The sequence below is a fragment of the Pleurodeles waltl genome, chromosome 9 (assembly GCF_031143425.1).
Source record: "Pleurodeles waltl isolate 20211129_DDA chromosome 9, aPleWal1.hap1.20221129, whole genome shotgun sequence".
NCBI lineage: Eukaryota > Metazoa > Chordata > Amphibia > Caudata > Salamandridae > Pleurodeles > Pleurodeles waltl.
This window is the reverse complement of record NC_090448.1, coordinates 306,945,841-306,968,408: the sequence shown is the minus strand read 5'-3', so window position 1 is coordinate 306,968,408 and position 22,568 is coordinate 306,945,841. Positions and strand designations below refer to the sequence as shown.

The 22,568-nt window shown below is 46.6% G+C and overlaps 1 protein-coding gene across 1 annotated transcript in view; it reads right to left on the bottom strand.

Moving 5' to 3' along the window:
* FANCD2 (FA complementation group D2) overlaps window positions 1-22,568 on the bottom strand; it is a 1,182,674-nt gene that overhangs the window by 417,611 nt on the left and 742,495 nt on the right. The window contains exon 34 of the mRNA XM_069206781.1: window positions 14,132-14,259. Coding sequence (XP_069062882.1) covers window positions 14,132-14,259 — 128 coding nt within the window. The remainder of the gene's footprint in view (window positions 1-14,131; window positions 14,260-22,568) is intronic.

The following is a 22,568-nucleotide window of genomic DNA, read 5'->3' as shown; positions in this document are numbered from 1 at the left end:
AAGAAGGTCAACAGGCACCTCACAGACTACCTCAACAAGCACCGACTACTTAATACCACTCTGTCTGGATTCAGACTAGAACCACAATACAGAAACTGTTCTCATCGCGACTACAGATGACATCTGCATGACTGGATGGAGGAGACCTAGCAGCTCTCATCCTTCTGGACATCTCCGCAGTGTTTCATTGTCTCTCACCCCATCCTCATCCAAAGGCTACATGTAGGAAGCTGGCCCTTTATGTGGTATGTGAATACCGTGTAAAGGGCCCAGCGAGTGAACAAGACTTGCTATGCAATCCCAAAGTGCTCTATTTAGAGGTAGAGTGGTTGAACAGAGTTTAGGCTTAACACAGAGGAGTGCAAGACACCTACAAATACACACAATAGTCAATAAATGAGACATATCGTTCAAGAAGGAGGTCCACACCGTATTATAAAAACAGCATGTATCTTTATCTCTGTTTAGATATCAGTATCAGAGAAAAATCGTTCAAGTAAGAACGTTTTTAAATATGAATTCTTTTCACTTTGAAAAGTGGACACTGCAATTTCTGAGTTCTGCAAAGTTACCCTATGGGAGGGAAAACAAGTTCTGCAAACAGGTAGAGTACAGCGACTTACAAGACCAATCTCCAGGAGGTAAGGTGAGTAGTAGGCAGGCTTCAAGGTAGCATCAACAGTACAGCCTCAGCAGAATGGGGGCGGCTGGGTGCAGAGTGAAAAACAGCGTTGGGTGCCCAGTGCGTTGCTATGGAGATCAGTCACTGCGAAAAAATGCTGCATGCTAGGACTAGGTGTCCAGTTCAAGTGAGCCACCAAGTGGGCTCAAGTCCCACAATCCTTGGGAACGCAAAGACACAAGTGGTCCTGTCCGGGTGCTGAGGTGCAGTAGACTGTCAGGGTTGCTATCACCAGAAGTGGTTGACGGGGGCCTGCACAAAGAGGCTACAGGCGTCTGTGTGAGGGGGAAACCCACGATGGGACTTTGTTTTTGGAAGATAGGGACCACGTTGGCACCTCTGGCCCACTTCAACACATCTGGGAGGCTCGGGTGCAGTGGTGCTGTGATTTTGGCAGTTGGGAGTCCCCTTCAGCGGTTCTTGGGTGCCTGCAAGGAAGCAGGAGAGCAGCTGCGTTACTCCACTGGAGTTCCTTGTGCTGGGGTGAAGGATGGCAGTCTTCTAGGTCTTTTGGAAGTTTCAGCAGCTGGAGATTGAGGCGTCTTTCTCGCAACTGTCGAAGTCCACAGGCAGGCTTGGAGCCGAGTCGGTCACTGATTTTCAGTTCTTGCCTTTTGCAACTCTGGAGTATCCTTCTTCCAGTCAGAAGGGACTGCTTCTCTGCCAATGGGCTACTGACCCTTGAGGTCACTACACCCCCTATTTGGCCACTTCCTGTGGGAAGTGGGCATAACCCTGTCCCAGAATTCCTAAGTATGCCATCACAAAGACAGCTACTTCTGAAAAATCGTGTCCACCTCGCAGTAGCCAATCTTAGGGATGGTACTAGCCTGGGGGTGGCATGCTTATCAGACTAGCTAATTTTCCCACCTGACCAGGTGGCAAGTGGGTTCTGGACGGGCGAGGGCGGCTGCTTCCTCTCCTGTGAGGGGAGCCAGACTCGCATTTCAAAAGCGGCAGCCCTTCGAGGCTTGCTGCCTTAGGAAGGCTAATCAGCAGGTCATCCTGAGGGAGGGGATGTTACACCCTCTACTTTGACAGGCTTTTGTTCCGGGTCTCCTGAGAGCAGAATGCTCTGACTCTAGGGGGGCAGAACATGTGTATAGGGTGGCAAGCTGGTAGAAGCCAGTCTGTGAGGACACCAGAGGCTGGTAGGTTTTCAGGAGGCACCTCTAAGGTGCCCTGTGGGTGCATGTATTGGTAAATAAAACACTGGAATTGGTGTGGGTTTACCAATATGAGATGTTTGATACCAAACATCCCTAGCTTCAATGAAGCCATCATGTATCTGGGAAACTCATTCTCACCAATACATGGTTTAAATGGCTTTTCTGGTCACTTGCACTGGCAGTAATGGAACTGACCAACACAGGGGCATATCTGATCATGCAGGTACGCCCTCACATGTAATATTGTGGTAGCGAGTGTCTACCAGATAATGCATTACTGAAGGTAAGTGACTTGTTCATTTGATAGAGATTTCTAGCTGCAGATTCCTTCCTTTTGTGCAGTCAAGGTAGAACGAAAACGCTCTTTTTGGGTCCAGTCGATGGAGTTGCTCCTCTTCCTTAGAGGGATGTGGTGGAGCAAAGAAGGTAGACAGGGTGATATTCTGACCCAGATGGAATGAGGTCACTACCTTGGGGAGGAAAGAGGCACAAGTTCTGAGAACCACCCTATCTGGATGGATAGTGAGATACAGTGGCCTTGATGACAAGGCTTGCATCTCACTCACCCTCCTGTCAGATGTTATTGCCACTAAGAAGGCTGTCTTGATGATGAGCAGCCGGCGGGGACAATTGTGTAAAGGCTCGAAGGGAGCACACATGAGAAATGTGAGGACAAGATTTAAGTCCCAATGAGGTATAATAAAGGGCCTGGGGGAACATATGTACAAGCCCTTTGAGGAATCTATTTACAATGGGAGATTTAAACAAGGAAGGCTGGTCAGGTAGCTGAAGAAAGGCTGATAAGGCAGAAAGATAGCTCTTTAGAGTCCCTAAGGAAGAACCCTGCTGGGCTAGAGATAGAATGAAAAGAAGAATGTCAGAAAGAGAAGCAGAAAGAGGGTCAATAGACCTTTCTGTACAATAATATACAGAGCGTTTCCAACGGCAGGCGTATATCGTTTTAGTGGCGGACACTTGGCTGCCAAAATAACTTTACAGACTTCGTGAGGGAGGTCAAAAGCCATCAACTGCCACCGCCCAATCTTCACACGTACTGCGATAGAAGATCCTCTCGAAGGGGTAGCCTGATCGGAGGATTGATGCTCATTTTGAGTAGCTCAGAAGTGGGATGGGCGGAAATGCATATAGGGGACCTGAATTCCACTAGCGACAAAAAGCGTTACTGAGCAAATGCCATCTTGAAAACTCCAACGCGTAACACTGCTGATATAGTGCGTTCTGTGCAGAGGCAAACAGAGCTAACCAAGGCTATCCCCACTGCTGAAAGAGTCCCTGCACCACCTTCGGATATAGATACCATTTGTGATCCGCTAGGCATCCACGGCTGAGTTCGTCTGCCCTGGCATTCAGAGAACCTGCCAAGTGTTGAACCACCAGAGTTCTGCCCTGCTGTTCCAGCCAAGTCCAAAGACGCAGAGCCTCTTGACAAAGGGTCCACGACCAGACACCGCCCTGCTTGTTGCAGTACCACATTGCAGTGGTGTTGTCCGTGAACACCTGCACTAACTTTCCTTTCACAACAGGAAGAAAGGCTTTCAATGCTAGCGGATCGGCCAGAACGCCAATAAGTTGACATGGAGCCCAGACTCCGCTGGAGACCAGAGGCCCCTGATCTCCTCCTCTCCCAGATGGCCGCCCCATCCCAGAAGTGTTACATGTGTCACTACTGTGAGATCTGGTTAGGGAAGGGAGAGGAGTCTGCCTCTGACCCAATCGCAGTTCACTAACCACCACTGCAAGTCTTTTAAAATTCCCTCTGAGATCTGAACCGTGTCGGTAAGATTTCCCTGATGCTGTGCCCATTGGAACTTCAGGCCCCTTTGCAGAGCCCTCATAGGCCATCTGGCATGTTTCACTAACAGGATGCAGGAGGCCATGAGTCACAACAGCCTCAGAGTCTGTCTCACCGAAATCCAGGATAGAGGCCGAAACATCGGTATCATAACCTGAATATCCTGAACTTACTTCTCGTAAGGATATGCCCGATACTGCACTGTGTCCAGAACAGCTCCGATGAAAGTGAGCTTCTGAGAGGGAGACAGGTGTGACTTCGGCACATTTATAGTGAACACCAGCAAATGCAGGAGGTTCGCGGTCGTCTGGAGGTGGGTGAAGAGAGCCTGGGGCGTCGGAGCCTTCAACAGCCAATCGTCTAGGTAGGGGAAGAGCTGGTCCTGACCTGCGCAGATGAGCTGCCACTACCGCCATCACCTTCATGAACACCAAAGGGGCGCTGGTGAGACCGAAAACGATCACAGTAAACAAAGTGCTTGTGGCCCACCTTGAACCGCAAGTAATGGCTGTGGGCAGGCAGGATGAAGATGTAAAACTAAGCATCCTGCAAGTCCAGCGCTAGATTCCAGTCTCCTTGGTCTAGGGCAGACAAAAACTGAGCAAGAGTGAGCATCTTTAATTTCTCCATTTTGAGGAAGAGATTGACGACCCTTAAATCCAAGATAGGGCTAAGACCCTTGATCTTTTTTGGGAATCAGAAAGAAGTGGGAATAACAACCATTACCTACTTCCGATATCGGGACACTTTCTATGGCTTCCTTGGCCAAGAGAGTTGTAATTTCCTCGCGGAGTAAGATCAAATGATCCTCCATCAGCCATTCTTTTACCGGAGGGATAGAGGTAGAGAAAGACTAGAAGGGGAGGGAATAGCCCTTTTGTATGATCTGCAAAACCCATTTGTCCGAAGTGATGGATTGCCAGTGAGGGAGATGAAAATGAACCCTCCATCCAACTGGACGGACATGGTCTTGCAGAACCATTCTAGGAGGGGTTGGGTGTTGTGGAAGATGGGGGGCAGGGTGGTGGCCAACCTCTGGCTAATCCCTCTGGGTCTGAAGGTACCACAACCTCGCACTGGATGTTGTGATGCCGGAGGGCGATGGCTAACCTTTTGTTGGCATGGTACCGGCCCCTCCCGAAGCCTCGAAACGGCGATAGAAAGACGGCTGGTGAGCAGGCGCTGAAAGACCCAAAGATCTGGCCGTAGCTCGAACATCTCTCAAGTGCAGTCTGGCTTTTCACTAAAAAGGCGTGTGCCATTGAAAGGCATGTCCATCAAGTTCGACTGGACATCCCCCAAAATGCCAGTGGTACGCAACCAGGCATGGCGTCGGTGGGCCACTGTCAAAGAAATCGCCCTTCCCAGTGATTCGGTCGTGTCCAAGCCACACCCGATGGTAAACTTAGCTGCATCTCTCCCATCCTTGGCAGCCTTGATGAGAGTGTCCCGAACGCCCTCCAGTACCTGGGGCAGCAATTGTGACACCGTAAACGGCCCAATAGACAAGAGGTGTTTATCGAGGAAACTAGGGTCACTTGGAGCTGGTCAACGGTGGCGGCCGATTGCCCTATTCACAGGAGCCACTGTGCTGGGTTTGGACCATGTTCCCAGAAGGATATCTGTGAGGGCTTCATTGAAGGGTAAAATCGGCTCTGATATAGCAATCCCTGGCTGAAGCAACTCCGCCAGGAGATTAGTCCTGACTGGCACCGCAGGCAAGCCTAGGTCCAAGACCTCCGCTGCTCTACGCAACACCATGGCATAAGATGCCCGCTCCTCGGTAGCCACACCTGGAAGTGGGAGCATGCCAGCATCTGGAGAAGTATCTAGTCCACTGGCTTCCCCTAGATCCTCATACCAGTCCTGTTCATGCTCCAATCCGTATTCTAAAGGGTCCTCAGAACAGTCCCACTCCTCACCTGTGCCTGGCTGTTCAAAATAAGCCTCAGGCACTGAGCTGGGCCTAATCGGAGCCATCGCAGTCAGAATCTGCATTCTTTCCGTTCCGGCCCCGGATCATCAGGAATGAGGATGGGGCTACCACCACCAGTGGGCGCCGGTGGTGGAGGGAGGGTCGACGTCAGGCCCGGTGCTGGAGGAGGCCGACTGTGAGAACACAGCGCCGGTCCGGATCCGCTATCGCATCCTGGGGCCCCCAACGGCACTGAGGCCGAAGCTGCCGGCGTTGAATCCGATGGGGCCCCTGCTGACCCAAAGACCCACCTGAATCGTTGTAATATGTAATTCCAGCCTCTCTCACTTTATTCATGCCTTTAGTTGTAAACATAACATTTTCAATTCTGTTTTCACTAATGTAAATCGTAAAAAAGTGATTCATGCACTAATTTGGGAAAGTGTTAAGTGATATTTTTCGTAACTGGAGGACTTAAAGTTAAATAATGCTTCTGCAATATTTTTCTTAACACAGTAACCATCGCATACATTTCTGGGCACTCACATTTAATCTCCACTTTTGAATCGAAAGTTGTAGCCTTACCATGTAACTATTAAGTTTCATGTAGAAATAGTAACTTGGACAATCTTGCTACAATTGCATGGTTATGACATGGTAGCTGATCTGTCTTCTCATCCTTACTTCTTTCAAGATATAGGTCCAAAAGCTTGCAAAGCAAAGTGGTTTGGGTACTTTTTTTTGCAAAAGGTTTGCTACTGTAAAAGCCTCATATAAACCTCATTTTTAGTACCAGATCTGTGAAAATTGTAGGACTGACAGTGTTATCCATCTCCCCTAGTGCTGATTCTGTCGCCAGTCCATGGTATTAATAGTGGTGACACTGTTACAATGTGTCCAAAGAGGTATTAGCTAAAGGTGAGCCTGATGTTCTAAGTTTAGGTTGCTACCATTCCAAACTCTCAGATACGTGATGTAGGTGAAGGAAGAGATCATTTTTTGCACCATTCATGTTTGTGATGCCACAAACTGTGAAGGTGTCAGTGGGTCTTAGGGAATGCAACCTAAAACCCTTGCTCTAATTGACAGAGGTCATGAAAAGCTGCATCTTCTTTCTGTGATCGCTTCTGTGTGTTTGAAGTCACAGAGATAACACAACCCACTGTGTCATGATTAGGCCTACATGTCATTCACAGGAACTGTGTGTGTCAGACAAGAAGGTGATGTAAGAGACCTGAGAAAGAGTCCACAAATCAGACAAAACCTTTGATGAAAAAATGACTTAAAAGTGTCTTATTCTGCCATCTCTGGCAAGTAGAAAAAAGCACAGATGCTACCAGCTCGTATGGCCTCTTCATAGAGCCAGTGCACTATTTCTAGGAGCAATGACTGGTGCCACTACATCAAACAGTGTTGGATGGCTGAATTTCTGAAAATGTTCTGGAGACTGTTGATCGTCAGGATATACTTCAAAGGTGATGAAGCAGCCAAAAGTAGAATAGATTAGAGAAGATTTTACACATTATACTCATTCTACCGATGTATGACCTACCTTCTATTATACACAAGGACAATGCAGGGAGACACAAAAGAAGAACTCCAGTTGTAGAGTTTGTCTCCTGTATTATATGATTTGACTGCTTCTGTATGCTGGAAATAATTTGACATGTTGCTGTTTCCACTACTATGTGCTTTGGTTATGTATCTATATGCGACTTTACCTGCAGCCTTCATATTTGTTTTCCTTTTTCTACATAATGTGGCATCTTCGTTGGATTGTCAGAATTGAAATTCTTAGGTTCAATGTTTATCACGTCTTCACTTACTTTTTCTCTATTTACCAATGAGAAAATACCCAATGGCTCATCTCCCAAATGTATTCTTTATTAGAAATCACAACAAGGCTATGTGCTGAAGCCAGTACTTTTAGGAACCACATAACCTTTTGTGTGGCCGGAGGACTGAGCTCCCCAACGCACCCCCCACAAAGAAAGGGCAAATTGTCAAGAGCAAAATAAGACCACAACTTCTGTGGGGGGCATTAGATCAGGTGCCAGAACAATAGTGGTGTGCTCATATGTTTCCTGTGCAGACATATATAAGGCACTACTTTTATTTGGTACTTAAAGGCTCCGGCTTAGGGGACATAGCTCACACAGGGGAAAATTAAAGTAAAGAAGAGAAGATTAGAAAGGGTAGGCACATTTCATTCTAAGAATACATAAAACTTTCAAAATGCTGTTGAAGGCTAAAGTAGGGACTGCAAACCCAGAAGAAATCCTGCATATCAACAAGCAACTTACCTCTTAATGCCCTTTCTAGTGGAAACCATATGTAAGCACAGACTGCCCACTTTGTGAATATCCCTAGATGTCAGACTTGAAGCAACAGAATTTTTCCAAGCAATTCCCTTGCACGCCAGTGGGGCTCTGCATTAACTCCATCCAGCCCAGGAAGTGACGCTGGAGCCACATATCACTGCTACTCCTGAATTGATTTTCTATCTGAATTTTGTCTGCATTGTCAGACGTGGAGCCATTGGTTGTTCAGGGTTTACAGTGTACAGATCTTTATATTGGAACATTTTTAAGATGGGACAAAAAAAAAAAGAGTCTATACCTCAGAACAGGAAGGCAGGAGGGGTCGGTGAGAAATCTGCAGTTAGACAGAGTATGCACCACAAAGTGTTGCCGGAGGTAAGTTAGACTTTTGATGGATACTTCTCTAACGGCAAATTTCTCACATTGTGAATAGATACCAGAGCAGTACCTCCCAAGGTGGTGAGTCAGTGGAATGGCTCAGACCAAAACGTCCTGCAGGATCAAATGGGCAAAAGTACCCTCCCAACAGGCTTGACTATAAAGGAGGTAATGATTTGTGAACATGTAAACTGACACATTTGTTGCAGCCTGATAAATGTCCAAGAAACACATTCTCCATGACAACACAGTGGTAACAGCATTAGCTTTGGCGGAATGAGCCTTCAAGACTTCTATGAGGTGCATCTTGGCCACTGTGTCGCAGATTCTGATAGAGAGAACTTTTCATCTTGAAATGATTCTTGCTGCATAGCCTTTCCCATTTTGCTGATGAGAGACCCATAAAGTTGATCGTACACCAGATACACCTTGATACAATCAATATAAAAGCTCTTTTGGGATCCAAAAGATGGGGTCTTGCTTCCTCTTTTAAGGCATTATATGAAGCAAAGAATGCTAGAAGGGTGTGGATTGTTCAACATAGAAAGGTGTTACGACCTTGGCCAGGAATGTCGCTCTAGTCCATACCATCAATTTGCCCAGGAAAAAGGTAGCATATAGTTGTTGGACCTACAGTGCTTGCAACTCACTCATACAATGAGCCGATGTAATCACTATGAGACAGACTGTTTTCACAGTCGCTAAGCCAGAGGACAACTGTGCATTGGCTCAAACAGGGTACACATCAAGTATGTGAGAACAAAATAGAATTCCCATTGTGGCCTCTCATAAGATTTGGATGTAAACATATGGAGTGACCCTTTTCAGAGAAAGTTTCACAAAAGGTGATTTAAACAAGGGTGGCTAATCTGGTAAATGTGTAAATGCTGACAAGGCTGATAAAGGACCTTTAACTGTGGCCACAGAAAGTCACTGCTGGGCCAATAATAGCACAAACAGCAAAACAACTGATAACCTGGGTCTGCAGTGGTTCTATCCATCAAGAGCTATACCAAGCCACAATCCTCTCCCAGCATCTGGCATAAATGTTTGTTTTATGACTGGACTTTTGGCACTTAAGATAACATCCGCTACCTTGGAAGGAAGGTAGAAAACAGTCAACTTTTGTCGCCCAATTTCAACATATGGAGGTGTAAGTTATGCAGGTCCAGGTGAAGGAGTCTGCTGCTGCAACAAAAAAATCTCCTGAAGCAGAAGCCTCATGGGGGTCATGTGCTTATGGCAGGAAGTTTGGGGTACCACACATTCCTGGCACAATCCGAAGCAACTAAGATGACTTGGGCTCAGACTTTCTTGATCTCTTACAGAACTCAGTTGAGGAGAAGCACTGATGGGAAAGCATACATGGGTCACAAGCTCTACTCGGGATGTAATGTTTGTCCAAGAGAGTCTTCTTGGGAACTCAAACGTGTAAAAATGCTGACATTGCACATTCTCAGAGGTGGCAAAGACATCAAGCCAGAGTTCTCCACTTTCCTGGAAGACACACATCTAGCAGTAAGTGCCATTTGTGATCCACTAAGTGTTGTTGGCTCAGTTCATCCACTCTGGCATTCAAAGATCCTGCAAAATGGTTCACGATCAGGGAAATGCCCTGACAGTTCAGCAAGATCTAGAGGCATAGACCTCCTGGCCCAGGACCCAAAACCTCATTGTGCCCTCCTTGTTGCAGTAACACATGACAGTGGTGTTGCTGCTGAGCTGGTTCAGCCACCTTTTGATAGTGGGCAGGAAAGTCTTCAACGCCAAAAGAATGGCCCATAATGACAAAAGGCTGATGTGAAACCGGGTCCCCGTCAGAGACCAGAGTCCTCTGATCTTCATCTCTCCCAGATGGCCTCCACAAACCAGCAATGATGCATCCACCATGCCTGTCAACTCTGGTTTGGGTAGGCGTCTGCCATCTGTCCAGCTGCAGTAGAGAAGCCATCAATGCGAGTCTTTCACAGTCTCCTTCGAAATATGTATGGAATCTAACAGGTTTCCCCTGTGCTGAGGCTTCAAATACCACTGCAGAGTCTGATGTCATCAGGCATGTTCCACAAGCAGGAGGAGAGAAGGCCAAAAAGCCTCATAGCTGCTCTCACTGAGAGCCAACAAAGAGGCTGAAACAGCGGGACATTAGCCTGAATGTTCGGGGCTCATCGAGCTCGTGGAAAGATTCAAAACAGAGTCAGCTCCAGCTCTGATATACGGAAGCCTCTGGAAAAAAGTCAGGTGTGACTTCAGCCCACTCTTTGAGATCCCCAAAGATGTGAGGTGGTTCGCCATAATCTGGAGGATGTCTACGAATTACTGTGGCGAGCCCACCTTCAGCAACCAGTCATAGATTTATGAGAAGACTGGTATTGCCAACCTCCAAAGATGTGCTGAGACCACCGACCCCACTTTATTAAACACCCAAAAGATGCTTGTGAGGCCAAAGGCGAAGAAAGAAAACGAAGTATGGGTCCTGCAAACACAACACTACCTATCCTACTGAATGCAGGACAGCTAGAACTTGGGCCAGTGTGAGCATCTTGAACTTGTCCTTTTAAAGGAAGAAGTTGAGAGGGTGAAAGTTTGAAAGACTAAAGGCTCTATCTCTTCTTCAGCACCAGGAAATAACGGGAGTAACACTCACTCTGTATTTTTGATACCAGAATGCTCTTCGTGGCTTCTTTGTTCAAAAGAGCATGGACATCCTTCAGTAAGATACACAAGTGATCCTCAGACAACCGCTCTGTAGTAGGTAGTTGCTGTTGCAGAGTGGAAAGGAATGGTAGTGCTTTTCAATGGCAAAGGATTTTAAGCACACATCTGTTAGATTAGATGTTCTGCCTCAAGTGGGATGGCCAGTGCTACCAAGAGTAGGCTAAAGTGGTTTGGTAGCGGTGGTCGGAGAGGCAGGGGACTGAGCAGTACCTTGCCCCTGAGTACCTAGATGTTGTTGGTCAGCTTCTCGACTTCAAAAGGTTTGGGGGGGGGGGGGGGGTCTGTATTTGTGGAGGGAGACCTTAACCCTGTTGTTGTGCCAAGCCTCTTCCAAAGTCTCAAAAGGAGTAAAACTGCTGGGTAGACTGCTGCACAGGAGCAGAGAGGCTGAGGGTGCACTGTAGTCTTACTCTCATTGAAGCACTCCAGGAAGGAGTCTTCCTTGGCTCCAAAGAGATGGATGTCATCAAATGGGATCTCCATCAGGGACACCTGCATGTCACTAGAGAAGCCCATGGATCTCATCCATGTGTGTTGCCAAAGCCTCATGTGTTTATGAAATGCACTGCCCACAAAGTCAGTGGTGTGCAGCCCAGAGAGGCAGACCTATGTCGTCGTGAATCGGTCATACTGTATAATCTGAAGAAGACTGGTGTGAAATTCTTCAGGGACTGTGGGCAATTTCGCTGACCATATACCATAACACAAATGAATAGCATCCCAGAAGGTATCTAGCATTCAAAGAACGAAGGGTGAGACTGGCTTAAGAGAACGTTCGCTATCCGAATATCTCCATTTGTTTGGATTCCCTCTCAGGAGGCATAGTAGGGAATACATTTTCATTGAGCCTGCTTTTAGATGCTTGGACCATTGGGCTTACAAGGATAGGATAAAAAGGTGGGACTCCAGGAGCAGATCTGTGTCGCCGGGCAACATGTTGACTGACTGGTAGGCAAAAGTCTGGCTTGGGCAAAGTGGCCATCATTATGTCCATTATGGACACATTTGAAGGGAAGTAGCGGGTCTGTGGAAGTTTATCCAGGTTGTAATACTTCTGTCAGGAAGCAGGTTTCAACTGATGCAAGCTGGAGGAGTGGGGTAAGATGGTGGGGAATTCAACCCATTGTCTTGGGGGGGAGGAGATGGGGGAGTCCAACCCACTGGCATCCTGACAGTCCATAGAAAGATTTACCTCATCATAGTGGTGTCATGCATCATCACAGGTTTCTCCATCCTGTGTTGAACAGAATCTAAAGTCAAAGGAAAATATTGGCCTGGATGAAAACATGGCCCCTTTTGAGTCAGAAAGAGGTTGAATATGCTGTGGGAGAGGTGTTTGGGGGCCGTGTTGGAAGAGGGTGGGGCAAGGGACTTCAGTTGAGGGTGTGCAGGATTCACTTCAGATTAACTGATCCTACTCTGGCATTGGCAGAGTCAACATATGGGAACAGGCCCAAGCCTAGGGGTCGGGTGTGAAGCTTTGATGGGCGTCAGACCCCATGAATTAAGGGTAGGCCCAGCAGAGGGGTCAAGAGGCACAGTCTGCATCAAAGACAGAGCTGCCAACAGTACATTGCCAGAGGGAGCTGGAATAGTGCCAAAGATGTGCAAAATGGTCTCCTAGAAGGCCTTGACTTGTTGCGGCATCGCCAATGGGCACGGTAATTCGGGTTGGATGAATGGTATCGGCTCCACAGTTGGAGACAGAGACCGAATTTGAGAGGCACCATGACATCCATGCTACTTCTCCTGATGACACTGATGGGAAGATGGAGAGTTATACTTTGACTACTTGTGTTTTCTCTTTGTCTTTGGCTTACCTAATTACTTCAAATCTGAAAAGGCATTTCCTGAGAACAGCCTCGAGACAGTGAATGGGTCTCCGTTCCCAAATTCGAACAATACTTACACGCCGCCCATCTGTGGCAAATTAATGTTTCTTGACCTAAACTGTGCCCTCAGGGCAGCTGTGGTTATGGAGGACAGTTGAAGATCAAATTTACTATTCTAAATCCAGTTCTAGAATATCTGGAGAGAGAGCAACCTTCCCTCAAATATTCCAGTAGGCCTATTTACTATTCTAACTCCAATAATTGAATATTTTGCAGAAAGATACAAATTCACCAAGTATTTCAGGAAGGGTTGAAAAGTAATATTTTTGAATTGTAGAAAGTGCTGCCCTGAGGGCCCAGTTCAAAGCAAATAACTAGGAATACTCCCATCTGTGCTTGGTAACACAGTGGTTGGATTTGCGGTCCCAGATCGCCTTATAATTTATCCTGGTGCAGTCTCCACAAGACTTAGAGTTGTGTGATGAACCAAGGTACCAGAGACAACCAGGGAGGGGTCTTTCACAAACCTCTGTTGGTTACAGTCCCTGTAGGATTTAGAACCCTTAGCCTATAGAAGGTACACATCTCTTGCACATTGAGAAAGTTTGGACAAAATAAATACTGTCAAACAGAAGAATTCACTGGGTGAGCCCCGTTTCAGTGTCTGAAGGTGGAGAAGGAAAGGAATTGATGTCAGCACAAAAGGGTAAAGGTTATATGCTCCGGAAGCTGCACACTGCCATCTATTGGCATGCAATGGAACCAATGGAAAGAGTCTCTGAATCCTGCCAGCATCTGTGAGTATTCACAAGGAAAGGACTAGAAGCGTCAATCAGAAAGTATGTACATTGAAATGTGCACCGATAAGTGGCACCAACTACACCTAAAAAACTAGTTGATCAAATCCTCAGGAACTAAGTAAAAAAATCATATGGGGGTGGGGGGGGGAATTAGAGGGTGAGCGGGGGGTTTGCCGGATGGGGGGTCTTAATAATTATTTTGTTTTTCCAAGGGATTCCGACAATGGTACCAGGTCTGTACGATTCCCTGCTAGTATAATGATTCTAATAGGCAATACATGTATTCTGAATGGGTTATGGAATAACTTCAGACAGAGGGAATAACTTGCATACTTCTCTAATGCTGGAGAGAAAATGCATCACTACAAAAAAAGATGCCAGTAAACTACAGTTGAAAGATCATGGGGGGGGGGTTGGGGGGAGTTTATAAAGCTGAAACAAAGATAAATCAGGTTTCCCAGCACATTATCTTACCAGCAAAATATACAACAGGTACAGCTCCTTACCTATTTTATCCTTAGATTGGCTGGCTGATGTCTTCTCTGCTATCACTATCAAAAGTTGAGCAAGGTTGAGACCGGAGGTGCAGCTTGGTACACTGCTCTGGAAATTTAGTAGGTAATGGAAGCTCTGGCTATAGGCAGAAAAAAAGCATATTAAAAAGAATATCTGATCACAAAGATAAACCTGTTCAACATACTGCAGCAAATCACTTTTTACAAGAATAAACTGTTACTTGTAACAGTCAGCACACTGGGTTAAGGAAAGGGGTCTCCCACTGACCCAGTTGTGTTCCAGCAGCCACCTCTCCTCGTCTCTCACAGTCTACTCCGAAATTTCGATATAATCCGACGAATTTCCTTGGTGCTGTTACAATTGGGACTTCAGGTTTCACTGCCGAGCCCATACATGCCCTGTGGCATGTTACACTAGTAGGATGGAAGGGTGCATGTACAATCTGGAGGACCCACTTGTCTGAGGTGATTGCTTGCCACCCCTGAAGGAAATATTGAATCCTACCTCCAAATGTAGGAATGTGAGCGGGAAAGGGCACGCTAAAGTAATTTTGCAGCTGTGGTTGATGTAAGGGTGAGGGATTAAGCTGTAAATTGTCCCTGATGCCCTGGGTATTGTGTTTGTGAGCCACAATCTCGCTCTTGAAAAGGCTGGAAGGCTGGCAGAGGGGACTGGCATTGGTGAAACTGAAAACCCCTGCCATAGACACGAAGGGGGTGAAATTGCTATTGGATGTGTCTGGTAGGGGCAGATAGAAAGACCTAAAGAATGAGCTGTGGCCTTGCTATACTTATTATATTCCAGGGCTTAATCAGCTTTGTCGTCAAAAAGGTGAGAGCCATTGAACAGCATGACTATTAAAGATGCATGGACTTCACTGAAAAGCCAGCAGACCTCATCCAGACATGACACTTTTTTGCCACACTCATACCCAGCGCCTAAGCAGTCAGTCATGTCCAAGCCAGAGTGACATGCAAATTTAGCTGTGTTGCAGTCATCCTGGACAGCCTGGGTCAGGGATTCCCTGAGGTTGTCTGGAACTGCTGGTAAAATGTTGGCCATCATGTCCAATAAGGCATTGGAGTAGCAACCTAGAAGACAACAGGCATTTACTGATCACAAAGAAAGGCTTGTGGAGAAAAAGATGGGCTTGCCGAATGTTCCTATTCCTGTTCTCAGGTGTGGTGGTGCAGAAGCACTAGGATTATTGGTGGACACCTGCACCAACAAGATTTCAGGCATTGGAGGTTGTATGATAACGGCTTGGTGAACACCAGGCAACACTGACTATCAGTGAGGGCCTCATTAAATGGTATAAGAGGTTCAGGAGCTACTCAACCAGGCTGGAGTACCTTTGTCAGAACATTAGTCTTTATCTCCATAGTAGGGAGTTATAGGTTGAGTATTTCTGCCACCCTCAAATTAATAACAGCAAAGGAAATGCTTTCTTCTGTAGTTTGGCTGGAAGGAGAAACAAGGCCAGTATCTGGAAGAGGACCCAGACCGCTGGCATCTTGTAGTTCTTCATATCAATTTTTCTCATCATGTTGGAGCAAAAATGAACCCATTCATCAAAAGTTTTATTGTCTGTGTCAGTGCTGAAACAATTATTCAAGGTCTGGACCCTACCATGCAGTAAGAGCAAAGTATCACAATCAGAAGGATTGTCAGACTTGGTGGAGGACATGGTGTATTCCACTCCGAGAGCACAATGGGCTGTGAATCATCTTCCGGTTTAGGATGCAATGCAAATGGAACTTTGATTTCTTATGCTTCTTCTTGGACTTATCCAAAGACCTTCACCACAATGATGATCTGTCGCTGGAAAGGAATGTTCCTTTCGACTTCGACTGCTCACAACCTCGAGTCTTCCTATGTTTGACAACATACAGCTTTGCCTCACGACACAGTATGGACTTCAGATTCACCCGGTGTAATAGGTGTTGACAGTAGCTTCAGATCAGCATCTTAAGGAATGGAAAGAAAAGCCCTGAAGTCAACAAGCATGGGTGGTGCTTATATGATGCTCTGCTTGTCGCTTCTTGACCGTAATGAGGTCGAAGTGGAGTTGCATGACACCATCTTCAGATCCCGTCTGAAGTCTAGGGAATATTCACAAGGTGTGGAATCTGCTGTTAGAAGTATCCATCAGAAAAATTGTGCCTAAAACTCATCAAGCACCACAAATGGTCACTGGTTTCCACACAGGTTGCGTTTTCAATAGGTTAACTAAATTTGTTTTGAGCCTACTCACTTCTTTTAACCCCTTCGCTGCCACGCCTTTTCCACCTAAGGTGCCAGGCCTTTTTTTTTGGCTATTTGGGGCAGTTTGCACTTAGGCCCTCAAACCTTTATTCACATGAGCTACTCACGCAGAATTTGCGTCCTTTTTTCCAACATCCTAGGGATTCTAGAGGTACCCAGAATTTGTGGGTTCCCCTGGAGGAGACCAAGAAATTAGCCAAAATACAGCAAAGATTTCGTTTTTTTGAAAATAAATGAAAAAAGGGCTGCAGAAGAAGGCTTGTGTTTTTTTCCCAAAAATTTCATCAACAAAGGGTTTGCGGTGCTAAAATCACCATCTTCCCAGCTTTCAGGAACAGGCAGACTTGAATTAGAAAAATACATTTTTCAACACTATGTGGGGATTTTACTGGGACATACCCAATTTTTTCAATTTTCTGTGCTTTTAGCCTCCTTTCAGTTAGTGACAAAAATGGGTGTGAAACCAATGCTCGATCCCAGACAGCTAAACATTTCTGAAACGTAGCCTAAATTCTGAATTCAGCAAGGCTTCATTTGTGTAGATCCTACAAGGTTTTCCTAGAGAAAATAACAGCTGAAATAAAACATATTGAAATTGAGGTGGAAAAAACATCAATTTTTCTCCACGTTTTACTCTGTATCTTTTACCTGCGATGTCAGATTTTCAAAAGCAATATACCGTTACGTCTGCTGGACTCTTCTGGCCGCAGGGATAAATAGTGCTTGTAGGTTCATCACAACCCCTAGGTACCCAGAGCCAATAAAGAAGCTGCACCTTGCAATGGGTTTTCATTGTATACCGGGTATACAGCAATTCATTTGCTTAAGTATAAAGATTGAAAAATAGGTGTAGGAAGTTGGCTCTGTATATACTATTTCAAAGTAAGAAATAGTGTGCACAGAGTCCCCGGGTTCCCCTTAGAGGTAAGATAGTAGCAAAAGTAGATAATTCTAATGCTCTATTTTGTGGTAGTGTGGTCGAGCAGTAGGCTTATCAGAGGGTAGTGTTAAGCATTTGTTGTACACACACAGGCAATAAATGAGGAACACACACTCAAAGACTTACTCCAGGCCAATAGGTCTTTATATGGAAACATATCTTTTCTTAGTTTATTTTAGGAACCACAGGTTCAAGATTTGCAGTAAACACTTTAAAAGCAAGGTACTTCACTTAGATACTTTAAGAACTTTGAATAACAGCAATATCATATACAGTCTTTGTAAAAATGGCAATAATCTATTTTCAAAGTGAACACAGTGCAAAAATCAACAGTTCCTGGGGGAGGCAAGTAAAGGTTAGATTAGGAAGTAAGTATAGCACTTACAGTCTCAGTTCTGGGGCATAGGCAGCCCTCCGTTGGGGGTTCAAGGCAACCCCAAAGTTACCACACCAGGGCTCTAAGGGCTGCACCATGTGTTGTGCCACCCTTAGGGACCCCTCACCTAACGCATGCACACTGCCATTGCAGACTGTGTGTGTTGGTGGGGAGAAAAAGGCAAAGTCGACATGGCAAACCCCTCAGAATGCCATGCACACAAAATACTGCCTGTGGCATAGGTAAGTCACCCCTCTATTAGGCCTTACAGCCCTAAGGCAGGGTGCACTATACCACAGGTGAGGGCATAGCTGCAAGAGCAATATGCCCCTACAGTGTCTAAGTCTATTCTTAGATATTGTAAGTACAGTGATGCCATATTAAGTATATGGTCTGGGAGTTTGTCAAAAACGAACTCCACAGCTCCATAATGGCTACACTGAATACTGGGAAGTTTGGTATCAAACTTCTCAGAATAATAAACCCACACTGATGCCAGTGTTGGATTTATTACAAAATGCACACAGTGGGCATCTTAGAGATGTCCCCTGTATTTTACCCAATCCTTCAGTGCAGGACTGACTGGTCTGTGCCAGCCCGCTGCTGAGAGACGAGTTTCTGACCCCCTGGGGTGAGGGCCTTTGTGCTCTCCCCTAGGCCAGAAACAGCCTGCACTGGTTGGAGGTGCTTCACACCTCCCCCCCTGCAGGAACTCTAACACCTAGCAGTGAGCCTCAAAGGCTCAGGCTTAGTGTTACAATGCCCCTGGGCACTCCAACTAGTGAAGATGCCCACATCCCGGACACAGCTCCCACTTTTGGCGGCAAGTCCAGAGGAGATAATGAGAAAAACAAGGAGGAGTCACCCTCCAGACAGGACAGCACCTAAGGTGTCCTGAGCTGAGGTGAACCCCCGTCTTAGGAAATCCTCCATCTTGCTTTGGAGGGTTCCCCCCAATAGGATTAGGGATGTGCCTCCCTCCCCACAGGGAGGAGGCACAAACATGGTGTAGCTACCCTCCAAGACAGTAGCCATTGGCTACTGCCCTCCAGACCTAAACACCCCCCTAAATTGAGCATTTTAGGGGCGACCCTGAACCCAGGAAATCAGATTCCTGCAACCTGAAGAAAGAAGGACTGTTGACTTGAAAGCCCCTCAGAGACGACAACTGACTTGGCCCCAGCCCTACTGGCCTGTCTCCAGACTCAAAGAACCTGCACAGCGACACATCCAGAGGTACCAGCGACCTCTGAGGACTCAGAGGACTGGCCTGCACCTAAAGGACCAAGAACCTCCTGAGGACAGCGGCTCTGTCCAGAAACAATTACAAAACTGCAACAAGAAACCAACTTTAAAGAGACTCCAACTTCCTGCCAGAAGCGTGAGTCTTCACACTCTGCACCCAACGCCCCTGGCTCCACTTTGGAGAAACCAACACCGCAGAGAGGACTCCCAGACGACTCCAATGACGTGGACACCCTGAGTCAACCTCCCTGCACCCCTACAGCAGCGCTTGCAGAGAGGATCCAGAGGCTCCCCCTGACTGCGACTGCCTGGTAACAAAGGAATCTGACGTCTGGACCAAGCACTGCACCCGCAGCCCCCAGGACCGAGAAGAACCACCTACCAGTACAGGAGTGACCAGCAGGCAGCTCTCATCCTAGCCTAGTTGGTGGCTGGCCCAAGAAGCCCCCCTATGCCCTGCCTGCATCACCAGAGTGACCCCCAGGTCCCTCCATTGTTTTCTGTGGCAAACCTGCCACCTACTTTGCACACTGCACCCTGCCGCCCCTGTGCCGCTGAGGGTGTGTTTTGTGTACTTGTGTGTGTCCCCCCAAGTGCTGTACTAAACCCCCTGGTCTGCTCCCGAGGAAGCAGTACTTACCTGCTAGCAGACTGGAACCGGAGCACCCCTGTTCTCCATAGGTGCCTATGTGTTTTGGGCCCTCCTTTAACCTCTGTACCTGACAGGCCCTGTGTTGCTAGTGCGGTGGCTTTTGGGGTTGGCTTGAACCAACAACAGTGGGCTGCCCATGCCCAGGAGACTGACTGTGTAAGTGCTTTACTTACCTGAAAAACTAACTATTAATTAGCTCCCCCAGGAACTGTTGATTTTTGCAGTGTCCACTTTTAAAATACCTATTTGCCATTTTAACCAAAACTGTGTGTACTACTGTTTTAAATCAAAGTTCTATACTTACCTGTGTGAAGGAAGTACCTTGCAATTTATGTACTTAACTAAAATTTGAATCTTGTGGTTCTAAAAATAAATTAAGAAAATATACTTTTCTATTTATAAACCTATTGGCCCGGAGTTAAGTCTTTGTGTGTGTGTTCCTCATTTATTGCCTGTGTGTGTACAACAAATGCTTAACACTACCCTCTGATAAGCCTACTGCTCGAACACACCACCACAAAATAGAGCATTAGTATTATCTAATTTTGCCACTATCAACTGTTAAGGGGAACCCTTGGACTCTGTGCACACTATCCCTCACTTTGAGATAGTATATACAGAGCCAGCTTTCTACAGTAGATACCTAGGGGAATTCAGAATGGGGTGACTTGTGGGGCTCTCACCAGGTTCTGTTACCCAGAATCCTTTGCAAACCTCAAAATTTGGCAAAAAAACACTTTTTCCTCACATTTCGGTGATAGAAAGTTTTGGAATCTGAGAGGAGCCACAAATGGCCTTGCACCCACCATTCCCTCAAGTCTACAGATAAAAATGGTACCTCACTTGTGTGGGTAGGCCTAGTGCCCGCAACAGGAAAGGCCCCAAAACGCAACATGGACGCATCACATTTTTACATTGACAACTGACGTGTTTTTTGGAAAGCGCCTAGCTGCGGATTTTGGTCTGTAGCTTCGCTGGCACCTAGGAAAACCTATCAAACCTGTGCATTTTTTAAAACTAGACACCTTCAGGAACCCAGGACAGGTTCTGTCACCCTGAATCCATTGCAAACCTCACAATTTGGCACAAACACACTTATTCCTCATATTTCGGTGCTGCAAAGTTCTGGAATCTGAGGTGAGACACAAACATCCTTCCACCCAGCATTCCACCAAGTCTCCCGATAAAAATGGTACCTCAGTTGTGTGTGTGGGCCTCAAGCCCGCAACAGGAAATGCCTCAAAGCACTACACGGACACATTAAAATTATCAAATACTAACCTACCTGTTTTTGTGGGGACGGGCGGCCACCTGCGTTTTGGGATCTGGGCTCCGCAGCCATCTAGGGAAAGCTACCAAACCCAAACATTTCTTAAAACTAGACATCCGAGGGAGTTCAGAGAGGTGTGACTTGCATGGATCCCCCAGTGTTTTCTTAACCAGAATCCTCAGCAAGCCTCAAATTTAGCACAAAAAAACCCTCTAATTTTTCCCACATTTCTTCGTGGGATCACCGCACCTGCACAAATTTCCTACCACCCAACGTTCCCCTCAGCCTCCTGGCAAAAATGATACCTCACTTGTGTAGGGGGGCCAAGTGCCTGTGACAGGGAAGAGCCAAAAAAATGTCAAAAATAGGGGGAACCAAAGCGGGTCTAAAAGGGCAGTTTGGAAACCCACCACCAGGAGTTATAGGCTGGGTATCTATTTTAAGGGAAGGAATCAGCAGCTAATAGACTATCAGATGAACAAGTTACTTACCTTCGGTAACAAAGTATCTGGTAGAGACTATCTAGCTGCAGAATCCTTACCCTAAACTTAAAATTCCGTGGCGTCAGCATCGAATACAGAATTTTTCTGCTGAGCAGTACCCTGCGTGCGCTGTCAGGTGGTGTCGTTCAGATCCGCGTGTGACATCCGGCTTGGCGTCATCAGCGTCGTTGGAGTCATCTGTGACAACATGGCCTCCTATATAGGCACCACCACAGCGAATGTACATCAGCTCTTTTCTACAACTTCCCATGCCAGAAGCACGGAGTCATAGAAGAAACATATTTTTTTCTGATTGTCTGAGCAAAATGAGATGCCCTGGAGAAAGGGTAAAAATCTGAAAAAACACAGTATATATCGGCAGAGCGGGGAGGCCTGGGTGGGTGTAAGGAATCTGCAGCTGGATTGAGTCTCTACCAGATAATTTGTTACCGAAGGTAAGTAACTTTTTCATCTGATAGAGACTTCTAGCTGCAGATTCCTTCCCTTAGAATAGATACCCAAGCTATAACCTCCAGGCGGTGGGCTGCGAAGATATACTTTACTCAAGGAAGCCTTGCAGGACCAAGCGAGCAAAACGCCCCTCTCTTCTCGCCTGGATATCCAGTCAGTAGTGTCTTGCGAATGTGTGCAAGGAAGCCGACGTTGCCGCCTGGAAAATGTCTAGAACCCGGCATGCCTCTAGCTAACACCATGGTATCAGCTTTCCCCCTTGTAGAGTGAGCTCTCAAGCCCTCAGGAGGCTGCTTCTTAGCCAATGCGTAGCAGATTTTAACAGAGAACGACCCAGCACGAAATGGTTCGCTTCTGGACTGCCAGGCCCTTCATTGCTACAACATACCCCATAAAGAGTTGGTCATCCACCCAGAACTCTTTTGTGCAGTCAAGGTAGGACAACAATGCTCTTTTTGGGTCCAGACAGTGGAGGCGCTCCTCTTCTTTAGAGAGACGTGGTGGAGCAAAGAAGGCGGGCAGGGTGATGTTTTGATGCAGACGGAAAAGGGTCACCGCTGTTTTTGGAAAGAGGCACGAGTTCTGAGGACTACCTTATCAGGATAAATTGTGAGATATGGCGTGAAGGAACTCTCCAACCCCAGCTCACCAACGACATCCCACCATCCCAAGACCTCTGCGACTCCCTAGCCTCCTTCTTCCACCGCAAGATTGCTGACATCCACG